Below are 14,326 nucleotides of genomic sequence, written 5' to 3'. Positions count from 1 at the left end.
GAGAGAGAGAGAGAGAGAGAGAGAGAGAGAGAGAGAGAGAGATACAGAGACAGTGAAGATATTGACTTTCACATTCAAATAGTCCCAAATGCATGAGGCCATCACAAAATTGAAGCTCTTGTTAGTTTTGTCAGAGTCAGTACTTTAATAAATACTATGTTTTGAAGTCAATTAAGGATCATGTTATTAATTTTCATCCCAATACTAATAAAAATGATGTCTGTTTCCATAATTGGCCAGCCATACGTTCATGAAAGAGCGATACAGTCTTCAGGCCAGTATGACCCAACATGGGTTGCCGTAGCTGGAGTGCAACATATTGCCATTCTACAAGCCAAGGACTGAGTTGATTCGATAGAAAGCAAGTGTTGCGTGCACTTTACAACTGTCACGTGCGAATTGACAGCTGGTGGCGGGGCTCCTCCCCCGCCGGTTGTCAATTCTCTTATCATTTATACGGGTCGCGGTCACCTTGCTAGGCCTCTTCCGGGATTGTGTCCTTTTGCACCCCCGTGTGCCATTTGCTTTTTGGCGTAGTAGGCAGGTCGGATCACCCCCTGCCTTCCTACTCGCTGAGTTTTAGTATTTATTTTGGTTGTAAACATAAAATGAAAAAATAAACATCCCGCTTAGGCTTTGCAGAGAAAGTCAGAGAGGCCAGACTGAGATGGTTTGGACATGTCCAGAGGAGAGAGAGTGACTATATAGGGAGAAGGATGCTGAGCCTTGAACTGCCAGGCAGGAGACCGAGAGGAAGACCGAAGAGGAGGTTTATGAATGTGGTCAAAGAGGACATGAAGGTAGCTGGTGTGAGAGAAGAGGATGCAAAAAACCGGGATAGATGGAGGACACTGATTCGCTGTGGCGACCCCTGAGGGGAAAAGCCGAAAGGAAAAGAAGAAGAAGAAGACGACTCATGGTGGTCTCTAATATGTCCGCGCTACAGGGAGACGTTTATATGCGCCTTATGGTCGTAAAAATACGGTATTAGGAATCAAATCATTTCTGTTTGTATGTAACATTCAATGCTCACCAAATTTAGTAGGTCATATGCCATTACATTCAGGAAAGAAATTTGAGTGTGCTGGAATGCTTTACCTGATCAAATATTTTGCATTTTCTAAAACAGCATTTTTAAACTTATTTTCACTGTATATTTCACTCAATAACAAAATTCCAATCAATATACCATAAATGAGAAGGTTTCTCCAGCCGTCATCTGTACAATTTTGAAGGTTTCGAACGTTTCGCCTATATCCAAGAGGCTTCGTCAGCGAACTAAAGTCTGTCTGGTAGTATCGGCCCTATTTATATATCCCTAATGTCCAGGCATGGCGGCGCCGGACACAGCTATGATAGGTCCCTACTCTCAGGTTGGGGGGAGCAGAGGACCGATTTTTTCAAACCGCTAAACACGTTAAGGCAAAAATTAGTGCATCCAAAAGATAGGCTACCAAATGAAAAACAAAGTAATGTAGTTTATTCCATACATTGTAAAAATGAAAATTGTAAAGAGCAGTACATTGGGGAGACTCAACAAATTCTCAAAAAAAGACTTTATCAACATCGCAGGGATAATACAAGTGGGCCTCAATCGGCAGTACATTTGCACCTAAAAGCTAGCAACCACTCATTTGGTCTGGTGGGGTGAGGTTCAATTTGGATCGTTCATACAATAGCCTGCTTAGGCAAAACAGGTTAGGAAACTTTCGTAATGCTGATGAGGTGATACCGGTGGGAGTGGGGGAAATGGGCCAGTCGTTAGTCAGGAATGTAGGAACAATCAGTGGGGCCACAGGGAGGGGTCCTCTGCTCCCCCCAACCTGAGAGTAGGGACCTATCATAGCTGTGTCCGGCGCCGCCATGCCTGGACATTAGGGATATATAAATAGGGCCGATACTACCAGTCAGACTTTAGTTCGCTGACGAAGCCTCTTGGATAGGAGGCGAAACGTCCGAAACCTTCAAAATTGTACAGATGACGGCTGAAGAAACCTTCTCATCGATGGACCACTCCTGTACGACTGAGAGCTTACACAGACAAATATACCATAAAGACTTTTTTATGTTGCTACTCATGATTCAGATGTTTGCTTGCCTTTGTCGTCATTGAAGTACACACATTGAATTCAACCTTTCTTTTCCTTTGGATTTGTATTCTTCCAGGTTTTTTCCCCGATGACTTATCTACGTGCCCTGCGGAGGAGGATGATTGCTACTCACAGACGACGTACTTATTTCAAATTTTTAGCACCCCCCCACATACACACGCACCATTGCCATCCCCACTGCACCCTGAGGGGTAAAAACCAAGCCGCTCAACTTGAATATGTACAGTATTGGCACAGGATAAACCGTTTTGCCTGTGTCTTGCACCTTCCTTTGGCCCCACAGGCATATTGATGGTGATGATTTTTTTCTACAAATGGTGGATCATCAGTCTCTCCCATCACTAAAGCCCACCAAACATTAAAGCCCACCAACGTGTGTCACAAATGAAGGAACACCAACAGCAGCCAGTGTCATCATTCCAAAGACAAGACAAACAATTACTATGCTTTTCAATGTGACAAGGAAAAAAAAATCTGTCACTGCAGTGTGTAAAAGCATGAAACACACATGAAATTGGGCAGCATTTTAACCAAGTCACACGTCTTCTGTGAGCATTAAGGATATTGATGAGTGTGTGGGTGTGGAGTGACATTGTGTCGCTTCTGGTTTCCCCTGCTGTCTGCCTTCCTTTTATTAAACCTTTGAAGTAAACCTAATTTCATGCGCTAAATGCATTATCCTAATCAACACTGATAAGTGTGTGGGTGTGTATCACTGTGTGTGTGTGTGTGTGTGTATCCGCAGACACACAGAACAATGTGATTTGCCATGGCAATTTCACCTATGACACATCATATTACAAAATAACCGTCACACTGAAAGCTGATCAATTAGGCACCACCCAGAAAGCCAAAGCCCAATCACTGACAGCCCTTCCCACCCCACGAAACTTGTCGAAATGCCTGAAATCAAGTGAAAATGTCTCTCAGGACGAATTACAGAGGCCTGTGATCAGAATACAAAGACAGAGAGAGAGAGAGAGAGAGAGAGAGAGAGAGAGAGAGAGAGAGAGAGAGAGAGAGAGAGAGAGAGAGAGAGAGAGATACAGAGACAGTGAAGATATTGACTTTCACATTCAAATAGTCCCAAATGCATGAGGCCATCACAAAATTGAAGCTCTTGTTAGTTTTGTCAGAGTCAGTACTTTAATAAATACTATGTTTTGAAGTCAATTAAGGATCATGTTATTAATTTTCATCCCAATACTAATAAAAATGATGTCTGTTTCCATAATTGGCCAGCCATACGTTCATGAAAGAGCGATACAGTCTTCAGGCCAGTATGACCCAACATGGGTTGCCGTAGCTGGAGTGCAACATATTGCCATTCTACAAGCCAAGGACTGAGTTGATTCGATAGAAAGCAAGTGTTGCGTGCACTTTACAACTGTCACGTGCGAATTGACAGCTGGTGGCGGGGCTCCTCCCCCGCCGGTTGTCAATTCTCTTATCATTTATACGGGTCGCGGTCACCTTGCTAGGCCTCTTCCGGGATTGTGTCCTTTTGCACCCCCGTGTGCCATTTGCTTTTTGGCGTAGTAGGCAGGTCGGATCACCCCCTGCCTTCCTACTCGCTGAGTTTTAGTATTTATTTTGGTTGTAAACATAAAATGAAAAAATAAACATCCCGCTTGGAAGTCTGTCTTTGTCGCCTGCTTTGGGATCCCAAACACGAGTCAGCGGCCTTCAATCTCGCTCAGAACTTGACAACAACGTGCATGTTACTTTTTGCAGTCTGTTCTGAAAGTTATCTTATGAAGTCAACCTTCACTCTGTAGTCAGCTCGAGTTATAAGGTGATTCTGTAAATACCTGCAGCCAAACAGGCTTTTTAGGTGTGCATTTTTAATATGACATGACTCACAGAGATAGTCCTTCTATTGATGCTGCAAAAATGTACTCACAGTACGCTGGTAACCTATTACACGTACACCCCCCCAAAAAAAATAAAAAAATAAAATAAGTAAATGAAATGTTGCATCAGCCGAACATCGAGTTGCTTCGATTTATGTGTACACAGCCTATGTTTATCAGGTAGGGGAGACAATTTGTGCATTGGTGATGGGTGTACGTACATAATGATCCTGAATAACTGTTTTTGGAGTTTGAGTTTTGCTGTGATGTAATAAAACTAGAAGAAATAGGAACAACAATCTCCTTTTGTCTGAGAAAATCAATATAGAAAAATAAGATGATAAAAGGATCAGTGGCAGCATGCATAATTGTGCAGTTCACGTTGATTGCTTCTTGCTCGACTGCACAATTACATTTTCATTTCAGTGTGCCACATTTGCACACACCGATGAATATATATGCTCACAATGCATGCTACAAGTCTTTTACAGGTTGGAGCGCAATACAATACCAAAGAACTGAACAAAGAACAATACCAACACACTGAGAGCTTACACAGACGTACAATAACAAATGGAGCTTATATGTTCGACTGGTTTTCAATTAAAATTCCCACCGTATATCAAGCATGATGGGGGATCATGATAAATAAAGGCCATATTTACTATAAACGGCAAACAGTTAAGGATTATCAAATGTTATGTGAATAGGATTTTGATTTCATCGCTCTATCGAGAGCATCTATGTTCATATATCGAAAAAGCAATGAGATTTGTGTTTTGGCAAGTCGCAGTTTCTGACATTTCAATGTATTGCTGTATAGTACCTCTTTTGCTTTTGAATTTTGCACCTTTCATTTGATGCAAACTTTAACATCCTGTTTATCATTTTTTCAAATGTACAAATGAATGTCGTCCACTATTTTGACTCAAGCATTTTTTGCATATTCTAGTTAATCTACAAGGCGACAATAATTTGCACATGAACCCAGAAGCATCCATTGACCTGTTGTAGCCGTGCATGTGTGTACGTGTATGACTGCTAATTAGCTCTGCCTACTTGCTCAATCCTCCAGAGAAAAGGAAAGGGCGAGGGACCCTGCCCACATCTGAATACATTATTCAGTCATGTCACTCTTCCCAAGCTGGTACCAGTGAAGCACTTAAATAAAATATTGCAGTGAATGTGAAATGGCAGAGAGAAAAGTGGAAAATAGGATATTGTTTGTCCTTATGAAGTAAAAATATGGACATGCTCATTACCTGTTTGAGTTTTTTCAAATCTTCATCCAGCTCAAGATTATCCAATATAACTGCCACAAAAAGACTGAGCAGAATCTAGAAAGTGAAACAGGGAGAGGAAGTGAAACCATGACTTTTATGGCATACCTAGACTTGAGATTTATTTATTTCCTAAATCCTAACCAGACTAAATCCTAACCAGCCTACTCTTTATCAAGTCAACCTGGAAAAAAAAAAATATGCCACAAGAGACACAAGAAGCCTGTCATTTGGGTTTGAAGTGGCCATTTAGGGTAATTTGCTCAATTTCCAGGGGTTCTTCAAAATAATTAATTTGATTTGCTTCTTGCTCCATTCTCAAAGACATCCTGTCTGTCTGGGATGAGGAGGTGTGAGTTATCAGGACGTGAACCAATATAAAACAGGACAAGCACTAAAGTGTCAGCATTTTTCAAGTGTGCAGCTGATTGGCTGTAAAGCTTGAAGCAGTCACTAATTAAATAACTAATTAAATACCTTAAGATAAGAAAACAATTCAAGAACCTTGCTTACCATGTGCTTGCTTTGACTGCTTACAAATAACTTTGGCAGCAAACTAAAGTCTTACTGGTAGTTTAGGCCCTATACATGTATATACCTACTGTCCAGACATGGCGGTGGCCATGTCTGTTTTCATCGTTAGGTTATTAGACTTGAGTGAAGTCTGTTTTGCTGGATTATTTGTTGTTGTTGAGAACTTATTTTAACATTTAAAGAAGTTGCATTTTCATAATTGCATGTGATGCTGTATGACTTTGGTGCAGATTAATGCAAAGTGTTACAATGGTTTGGCGTACACTTCTAAACCTATTTTAGGTTTAATGACTGGTACATGTACACCTCTTGTTATGCCACAAATAAATACCATACTGGTCAAAAGAGGTGACTTTACGTGTCCCTTTGATCACTGAGTAAACAATGGCTTTACTTTTTTTTGGCGCATCAGGTTTTGGAGATAAAGTGAGTTTATGTATTTTAAGTTTGGTCACTCAATATGAGGTTTGCGCTACCTTTTAATTGATAGCTAGACCAAAAAACAAGTCCACCTGTAAGTGAGCATAACCCATATTTCATAAATGTTCTGATTTAAATTAAGATATGATAGCTATACTGTCATATTCTTGTTGTCCTAACCAACTTCAAATGAAGTTGGGATGTCATGTTGCAAATCATGTTCAACGTTAAACTACAAAACCAATACATTCAATGTTGAAGCTGATAAACATCATCTTTTTTTTTCAAATACGTAACCACAAAATGTATATATGTTATGGTTGTGACACATTCCAAAAAAAACCAAGTTTGTGTTATGTTTACCACTGTGTTTCTTACATTACCTTATCTTTGAACAACTTTCAATTAACGTTTAGGAGCTGAGAACACGAAATGTTAAAGCACATAATATTTAATTTAATGATCAATTCATCGATTGACTTGGTTGGACACCTCTCGTCTCATTTAAATTAAATTACAGCAGCACAGTTCGAGTCTTACCAGGGTAGCAAACAGATGGTAGAGGATGAAGTAAATGGCCACAACTGGAGCCCACATGTGACCTACTGCGACCAGGGTCTGGTCCATGACATCTACCCAGCCCTCCTGCGTCAAGATCTGGAACATGGACATGAATGCCTACAGGGAATAAAAATAAGGTATAAGGTGAGCGTGTGAAGAGGCTCAAGAACAAAACAAGGCGAAGATATAATTTTGCCACCCTGTGACTGTGAGATTTAGAAATATAATCATCTGTCCCAGGTAAAGGTCAGAGAAAGGCAGGACACCGATTCACGCCTGCACTTTCTTCTTCAGTGACAAACAGTATCCTCAAACCGCCACATTATTACTCCCACCCACCCAATCATTGCAAATAATGATACAAGCCACAGGTCCGCAAGCAAAAGAGATACCAATGTGACTAATGTGTGGGTGTGATACTCAAGCCATGCAGAACAGACATTTGAGTGGCTTCTGGATAGAAGCAAACCAACTGAAATGTTGTTGAGGAGGGTTCAAATCAAAAACAGGAATAAAAGAAAGTTCTTCTCCCCTCACCCATCATGCAAGCTATCATTAGCCACTGAAGTCCACAAATACTATGGTCAATAGAAACCTAACACAAAAAAAGTAACTTAAGAAAAGATGAAGTTGCGACAGTTGTGAAAATATTAAACACAAAAAATGTGAGAATTTAACAACAAAAAAGTAACAATTTTTAAAATGTAAAAACAGTTACATTGAGAAAAACGAACAATTCATATGAAAAATTAATGTTCATCATCATGAATGAAGAATGAAGGCAAAATAATAAAAAAGTAGTTAGTTGAATTACAAAATAAAATTAAATTAAATTGTGCGAACCATGTGATTTTCTGCACTATAAGACACACTTCTGGGTGAATGAAGGCAAATGATTAAGAAAGCTGTAATAAAATAATGCTTTAAGTTGTTGAAGTAAACAATATGACAAACCTTAAAACATTTGTCAGAAAAAAAAGTTTGCATTTTGCTAGAATAAAAGCATAGCCAGAGAAAGAATCATTGTAATTATTATAACTTTTGATCATGATGATGAGAGTTCTGTCTTTCTTGGGATTTCAGATGGATGTGCTTCTCTTCTTACAGTAGAGTGAGGTGGTTTCTTACTCTGGGGAAAGTGGTGAAGCGGTCCAGGTCTTCCACAAAGCAGAACATCTGCAGACTGATGGCCGACATAACGATGAGGAGGCTGGCTGTGAAAACCACCAAGCTGCCTAATTTTTTACCCGGTCCAAATATCTTGTAGACAAAGTCCTCCAATGCTGGCGAGATCTTTATCAAACGTACCACTCGAAGGACCTTCATAGGAAAATGATAACATGTCAGTACCCTTGAAAGCGCAGCGAATATGGTCACATTTGCAATGTGCCATCATCGTGCCTGCGCCATCTTGAGACGGACCACAGTGTTGGAGCTGTGAAAGACATGTGCAAATCGGCCCACATGCATATTTTGGTGATTATATTTTGGTGGGTTCAGCAGTTAGCTTTTTATGTAATCAGCGTTATCTAGTAGGATAATTAGAATCACTCCTGTGTTTTAATGAGGTAGGCATTTACTTAAAGAACGTGCATATTTGAAGAAACATTATCCATACTACAGTACAACAATTGTCATAATTTTTGGCAAACAACAACTAGAAAGTTGTGTCCAAAGATGATTTATGCCTTTCTTAAAGGACAACCAACGTCTCAGGACAAGTTGTGTCCATAATTTGTAAAATGTCATCAAATGACTTCTACTGCGTGTATTTTACAAAGATTCCACCACATATAGCTATATTTTACGTTTTAAGAATCGCGCTGAATATTCCGGAAGTCTGGTTTTTGAGTTGGTGACGAGTCCGTACGTTTCATCACTGAAAAAACGCCCCTGACCGAAAAAAGGACACATTATAGCAGTCCTCCCATCACGTCAATGCATTTTGCTGTACTTTGGTCTGAAAACATCGTGTAGGACCAAAAAGAGGCAGAGGAGGGCGACAAAGCTCCATGTAAGGAATTAATCAGCCTGTGAAAATGGGCTGATTAATTCCTTACACGGCTTTGTCGCCATTTTCTGCCTTTTTTGGGTGCAACATTTCCCACCCCTGATGCCTCAAAATGACACGGAATAAATTCTTTAATCGATTGCAAACATGTATGCTTTCTTCTTCAGAACTATTTGAATCATATTCATAACTGGTTGAGTAACAAGAAAGCATCTTCTCCGAATCTGAAGCCATTGTTTTGATTCTCGAGCAAGGCAAGACGTCTTGCTGTGACACCACGAACATGGGGGCGGGACCTTCTCAAACTGGCCACTTCCGGTTTCAAATTGAAGCACTTTTTAGACACTTTAAGTCATTTTTATTGGTGTTTTGCATTTGGCTAAAAATATCATACTGCGTGTTTTGGGTATTTTAGACGTTATAAAACGTTTTTCTGATGTCAGTTAGGAAACAAAAAAGTGACGTCGGTTGTCCTTTAAAAATGTATGACTTTGCCACTTATATACAGACAATGTTGACCCTGTGTTACTGCCAGAATGTTCCTAGGCCTTTGCAAGATGTTGAAATGATTAGCATGAAATGTAATTGTGTGATGTATTGTAACACATTGTCAGGACATCCGATTCGTTTTAAACCAATATTGGATGGAAATCAGCACACCTACTCGCCCCTGACCACTTGAAAGATCCAAGAGTCATCCCGTGCTTTGCCTGCCTGAATGAATCAGATTGACTGAGCAGTTGACTCATGCCAGTAGTCAAGCCATTACAAGTCTGAGCACACACAGAAAGGAGGGCTCCATTGGCTGATTAAAAATCTTTCCTTCCTGTGTCAAAGCTGACAAGTGAGGCTGGAAAAGCATGTGACATTTTGTTCTGACTGAAAGAGGATTTGGTATGATGAATGACACACTACTCAATTTGATCTGACAAAAAATGAAGAGTAAACATCCCAGAAACAGTAGCTTTGCGCTCAGCTTTTTGCTAGTGCCTGGGCATACTGTAGATTTGATTGCTGCGAGAGACTTAAGAATCAGAATCAGAATCAGAATCATCTTTATTGCCAAGTATGTAGGACACACAAGGAATTTGTTTCCGGTAGAACACGCTGCACTAGTATCGTTGTCAAAAAAACTGCTAAGTGGCACTATACAGTTCCATTTTGGCTACTGTTGAAAGAGTTCAAAGAGTTAATGGCTTGGGGGAAGAAGGTTATAATTTGTTTGACCACATTATCTTTGTGTCTGAATACATGTTAAAGGACCAGAATGAAAGACATGTTTTTTTTTCTCCCTTTCATTTATCCAGTGCTGTCCATAGAGGTGTGCAGATACTAAAAGTCAAGGGTGCCCACTGTTTTTGACCAGAGTTACTTCTCAAACCCACCAATCTGCGTATGTACATGCATGCATACACGCACGCGTGTATGCATGCATGTACATACGCAGGTACGCACACACACAATGATGAACATGAACGATATTTTGCCAGATCTCAGCCTCTCATGCTAAGATCTGGTAAAATGTGTGAATCTAGGACATGATGGTATTTATCCAGTCTCTTACACAGAACCCAGCAAGGTGGAATATTGCTGCACATATGTGCTTTTACACAGCAGCAACCCACATCCACAGCAGCAATCCACCGTTGCTCTAATACAGAAAAGAAAAATCCAGGCGTCATTCGACTACTGTCCATGCTAACCTATCTTTTTTTTGTTTTTGTCATGTGACAAAGATTATGGAATGATTCCTACAGCTCATTCATCCATTCAATTTCCTGCACTTATCCATTGAGTGATGGACAGAAACCTGAGCAAGAAGGTCCACACTTCACTCCTGCCCCACCCAATCTGGAACGTATCACCGTGACAAGTGAAGGCACAATGCATTTTGAAAGGCAAAAGCAGGTTAGATAGTATGCAAGTATGTGTGGATGAATACTAACCTGAAAATAGGTGAATTGGGAGTGATAGAGATCTGGGTAGATATGCAGGGTGGTGCCCACCACGAGCAGCAATTCAAACTTGTGCAAAGAGGAGCTAAAGTAGCCAGTAAAGCCCAGACACCATATCTTCAGAAGAGCTTCCAGGTCAAACAGAACAGTAAACGCCACCTAGAATTCCACAAAAGGAGAACTTGGATTCTATTCACTCTATAACAATGTCAACTTGGAATGGAATAAGAAAAATACTCTTGTTTATATCCATCTCATGGGTGTGCCATTTTGTCCTTTACTGCCAACTGCTGCCAAGTGAAACTGATGTTATGGTCTAATGATGCCAACTTTAGAGCTCAAGGTGACATCCTGAGCATTTCTAAGCTAAGCCAATTATTATTTTTTTCCCTGATGAAAGAAGATGGCCTTTTCTTTCAATTGGTTCATTTGATGCATTAGTGAGTACAAAGTCAGTTCAAAACAATAAAACAATAGTTGTACTAAGTTCATCCTGTCTACTTGATATCTCATTTAAACCAGATTCTTTTCTTACAGTGTATTGTTCAAATACCTGACAAGGCGGAAGTATACGCCGAAACATGTCAGGTATTTGAACACCTACAATACACTGTCTGTAAGAAAAGAATTTGGTTTAAACTAGTTCAAAACAAGTTTCAGATCATACAGCATATTTTTGAAAAAAAAAAGGCATTCTGCAAATCTTTAACCACTCGTGAAAGACATGTATTACAATGGAACACGATAATACGGATTGTGGGTGAGTCATGCATTTGCCATTTATCAAGATTGTTGATAAAAATGGTAAACATAAAAAGTCGCTCAAGCACTCAATGCTGCGACACACGCTTGTGAACAGATATAATGTCAGAGCAAACATACTCATATCTAATGCACTGGGATTGTCTGCTGACTGCTGAACAGACTTCCACATTTGGGGAATGTCCTTACTAACAACTTTAAAGGACAACCGACGCCTCCTTACCAGTTGTCTCCATAATTTGTAAAATTACTTCAAATGACTTCTACTGAGCGTATTTTACAAAAATACCACGGCATATAGCTATATTTTACGTTTTAAGACTTGCGCTGAATATTGAGGAAGTCTTGTTTTCCAGTTAATGACGATGCCTGACGTGACGTCACGTCTGGAACGCCCCTGACCGAGAAAGCGACACACAATGCATTTTGGGTACTTTGTTTGGTCTGAAAACTTTGTGTTGATCTGTGTTGATGGCGAAATTAGAAGGAAAAAACATAATGCGATGGTGAATCGTTGTGTGTTGCACCAAGACTACTATTTGATACTAGTTGACACAAATTCCCAGCAGACAAATCAGCCCATTTCCAACGGAGCTTGGGCACCATCTTGTGCATATTCTGGGAGTTGTGACAGCTCGAATTGATATGGGAGGACTTCTTTAATCGATGTCAAATATTTATGCTTTCGTCTTCAGAACTATTTGAATCATATTCATAACTGGATGAGTAACAAGAAAGCATCTTCTTCGAATCTGAAGAGATTGTTTTGATTCTAGAGCAAGGCAAAACGTCCTGGCGTGACGTCACAAACAAGGGGGCAGGACCTTCTGAAACTCGGCATCTGCAAGGTCATTTTGAAGTAGTTTTGGGGCTCTTTAACTCATTTTTATTGGTGTTTTGCATTTGACTTAAAATATCAGCCTGCGTGTTTTGGGTATTTTATATGCTATAAAACGTTTTCTGATGTCAGTTAGGAAACAAAAAAATGGTGTCGGTTGTCCTTTAAGGAGATAGAGAGAGAGCTAGAGAGCTAGATAGATAGATAGATAGATAGATAGATAGATAGATAGATAGATAGATAGATAGATAGATAGATAGATAGATAGATAGATAGATAGATAGATAGATAGATAGATAGATAGATAGATAGATAGATAGATACCTTGGCTTACAAACTTAATTGGTTCCCAGACAGTGTGTAAGGCGAAAAGTGTGTATCCCAAAAAATAATTTCCCAAAGGAAACCAATAAAATGAGAATAATCCGTTCCCAGGTCCATATAAAACAGATGAGATGAGATGAGATGAGAACAAGCCGGCTGCCATTTTCTTTTAGGAGAACGGGCTCGTTCGCGAATGACACATCACTCATTGTGGCAGCTCCGTGTGTATTCCGAAAAATAGTTCGGATGCCAAGGTAAACATTTCATAAATATAGCGTTCGTAAACTGAAAAGTTCGTAAGCCAAGGGGTTCTTAACCGAGGTATCACTATATATATATATATATATATATATATATATATATATATATATATATATATATATATATATATATATATATATATATATATATATATATATATATAATACATATATTGGTGATATAAGAGTGTGTGTATGTGTGATATAAGAGAAAGAAAATTACCTCCGCCAGATAAAACTCATCATAGTGCCTGCGATGGTTCTCGCCTTTGTAATAATTGCTTGCAGCAACAATGACGTCGACGGCCACCATGCTCAATATGAACATGTGGAACACGGACGAGCGCATCAGTTGCTGTGGAAACAAAGTAATGTTTTGTTTTGCCTTCCATTGAAATTCAACTTTTGGCTTCCATATAAACCACCCAAACAATATTAAAATCTTATATACACACAGGATCCATACACCATTCATATGCTATGGGGTATGTAGCAAAATGGGCAAACTAGCAGGAAGTATGCAGGAAAACTCAAAGCAATCAGGAGGCTTTTTTTGAAAGCAACATCCAAGCAGACAACAAAATCAGTGTATATTCACATCGGCGGAAACAAGAGGAGAAAGGGGAAATCACTGTGTGTTATTTCACTTGGGATGCACAGTGCAATTGAACGCCGACATGAACATTGCAAGACGGAAACATTTGGGACACAAATAAAATTTGAAGGAGGAAACGACCGCACACACACACAGACACACACACACGCATACACACACACACGCACACATACAAACAAAGCACTTGTTTTGGACAAAAGGGCATAACTGTCTATATGTTGGGTCGGAAACAATTGAACAGATGTGATCACAACCTGGAATGAACTCAATATGTGTGGCAAGAGGAAGGAACACAGAGTAGTGGGAATGGCTCAGCCCATTGCTCGTAAAAGGTTGAGATGTTTAGGGAGGGAAAATAGGCTCAAAAGAATTCCTGTCACCAATTTCACCTACAAAGCAGACACTTTGACAAAATACATATCTCCAAATTTATTGATTTCGATTTTTAAACACAATTTCATGAATGTTTTCCTGCACGTACATTTAAAGTGTGTAAACCTCCCAAAATACATAACACCAAGTTGGAAGTACCCCCAGCCTGCCAGAACAGACCTTCAAAGCACGTCCGCACCATTCACATTGTTTTGAAGAAGAAAAAAAGGCAAAAGATATCAGCCACTCACATTTTAATGAACCATTTGAAACCTGTCTGTCTTAAGCAGGTGATCAACGATAAAAGTGACCAGTGCCTGAGTATCTAAGCACAAATAGGAAGCTGTGGCAATGTCGCCCCTCTAATATCTACAGAGGGTTGTGAGTAGCAAAAGTTTACAAATATATGTCGTGCATTATCCTGCACTG

General features: G+C 39.7%; 1 protein-coding gene across 6 annotated transcripts in view; it reads right to left on the bottom strand.

The window, feature by feature from the left end:
• Positions 1-14,326, bottom strand: part of nalcn (sodium leak channel, non-selective) — a 111,787-nt gene that overhangs the window by 52,681 nt on the left and 44,780 nt on the right. For all 6 annotated transcript variants that reach the window (XM_089002275.1, XM_089002278.1, XM_089002280.1 and 3 more), the window contains 5 exons: positions 13,133-13,264; positions 10,717-10,884; positions 7,888-8,079; positions 6,739-6,876; positions 5,227-5,301 (listed from right to left, as the gene is read on the bottom strand). In XM_089002275.1, coding sequence (XP_088858401.1) covers positions 5,227-5,301; positions 6,739-6,876; positions 7,888-8,079; positions 10,717-10,884; positions 13,133-13,264 — 705 coding nt within the window. The remainder of the gene's footprint in view (positions 1-5,226; positions 5,302-6,738; positions 6,877-7,887; positions 8,080-10,716; positions 10,885-13,132; positions 13,265-14,326) is intronic.

Source organism: Hippocampus bargibanti, linkage group LG08 (genome assembly GCF_051943395.1).
Source record: "Hippocampus bargibanti isolate YZ-2025 linkage group LG08, ASM5194339v1, whole genome shotgun sequence".
NCBI classification, from domain to species: Eukaryota; Metazoa; Chordata; class Actinopteri; order Syngnathiformes; family Syngnathidae; genus Hippocampus; species Hippocampus bargibanti.
Note: the sequence above shows the minus strand (reverse complement) of the source record. Positions and strands in the feature narration are given on the sequence as shown.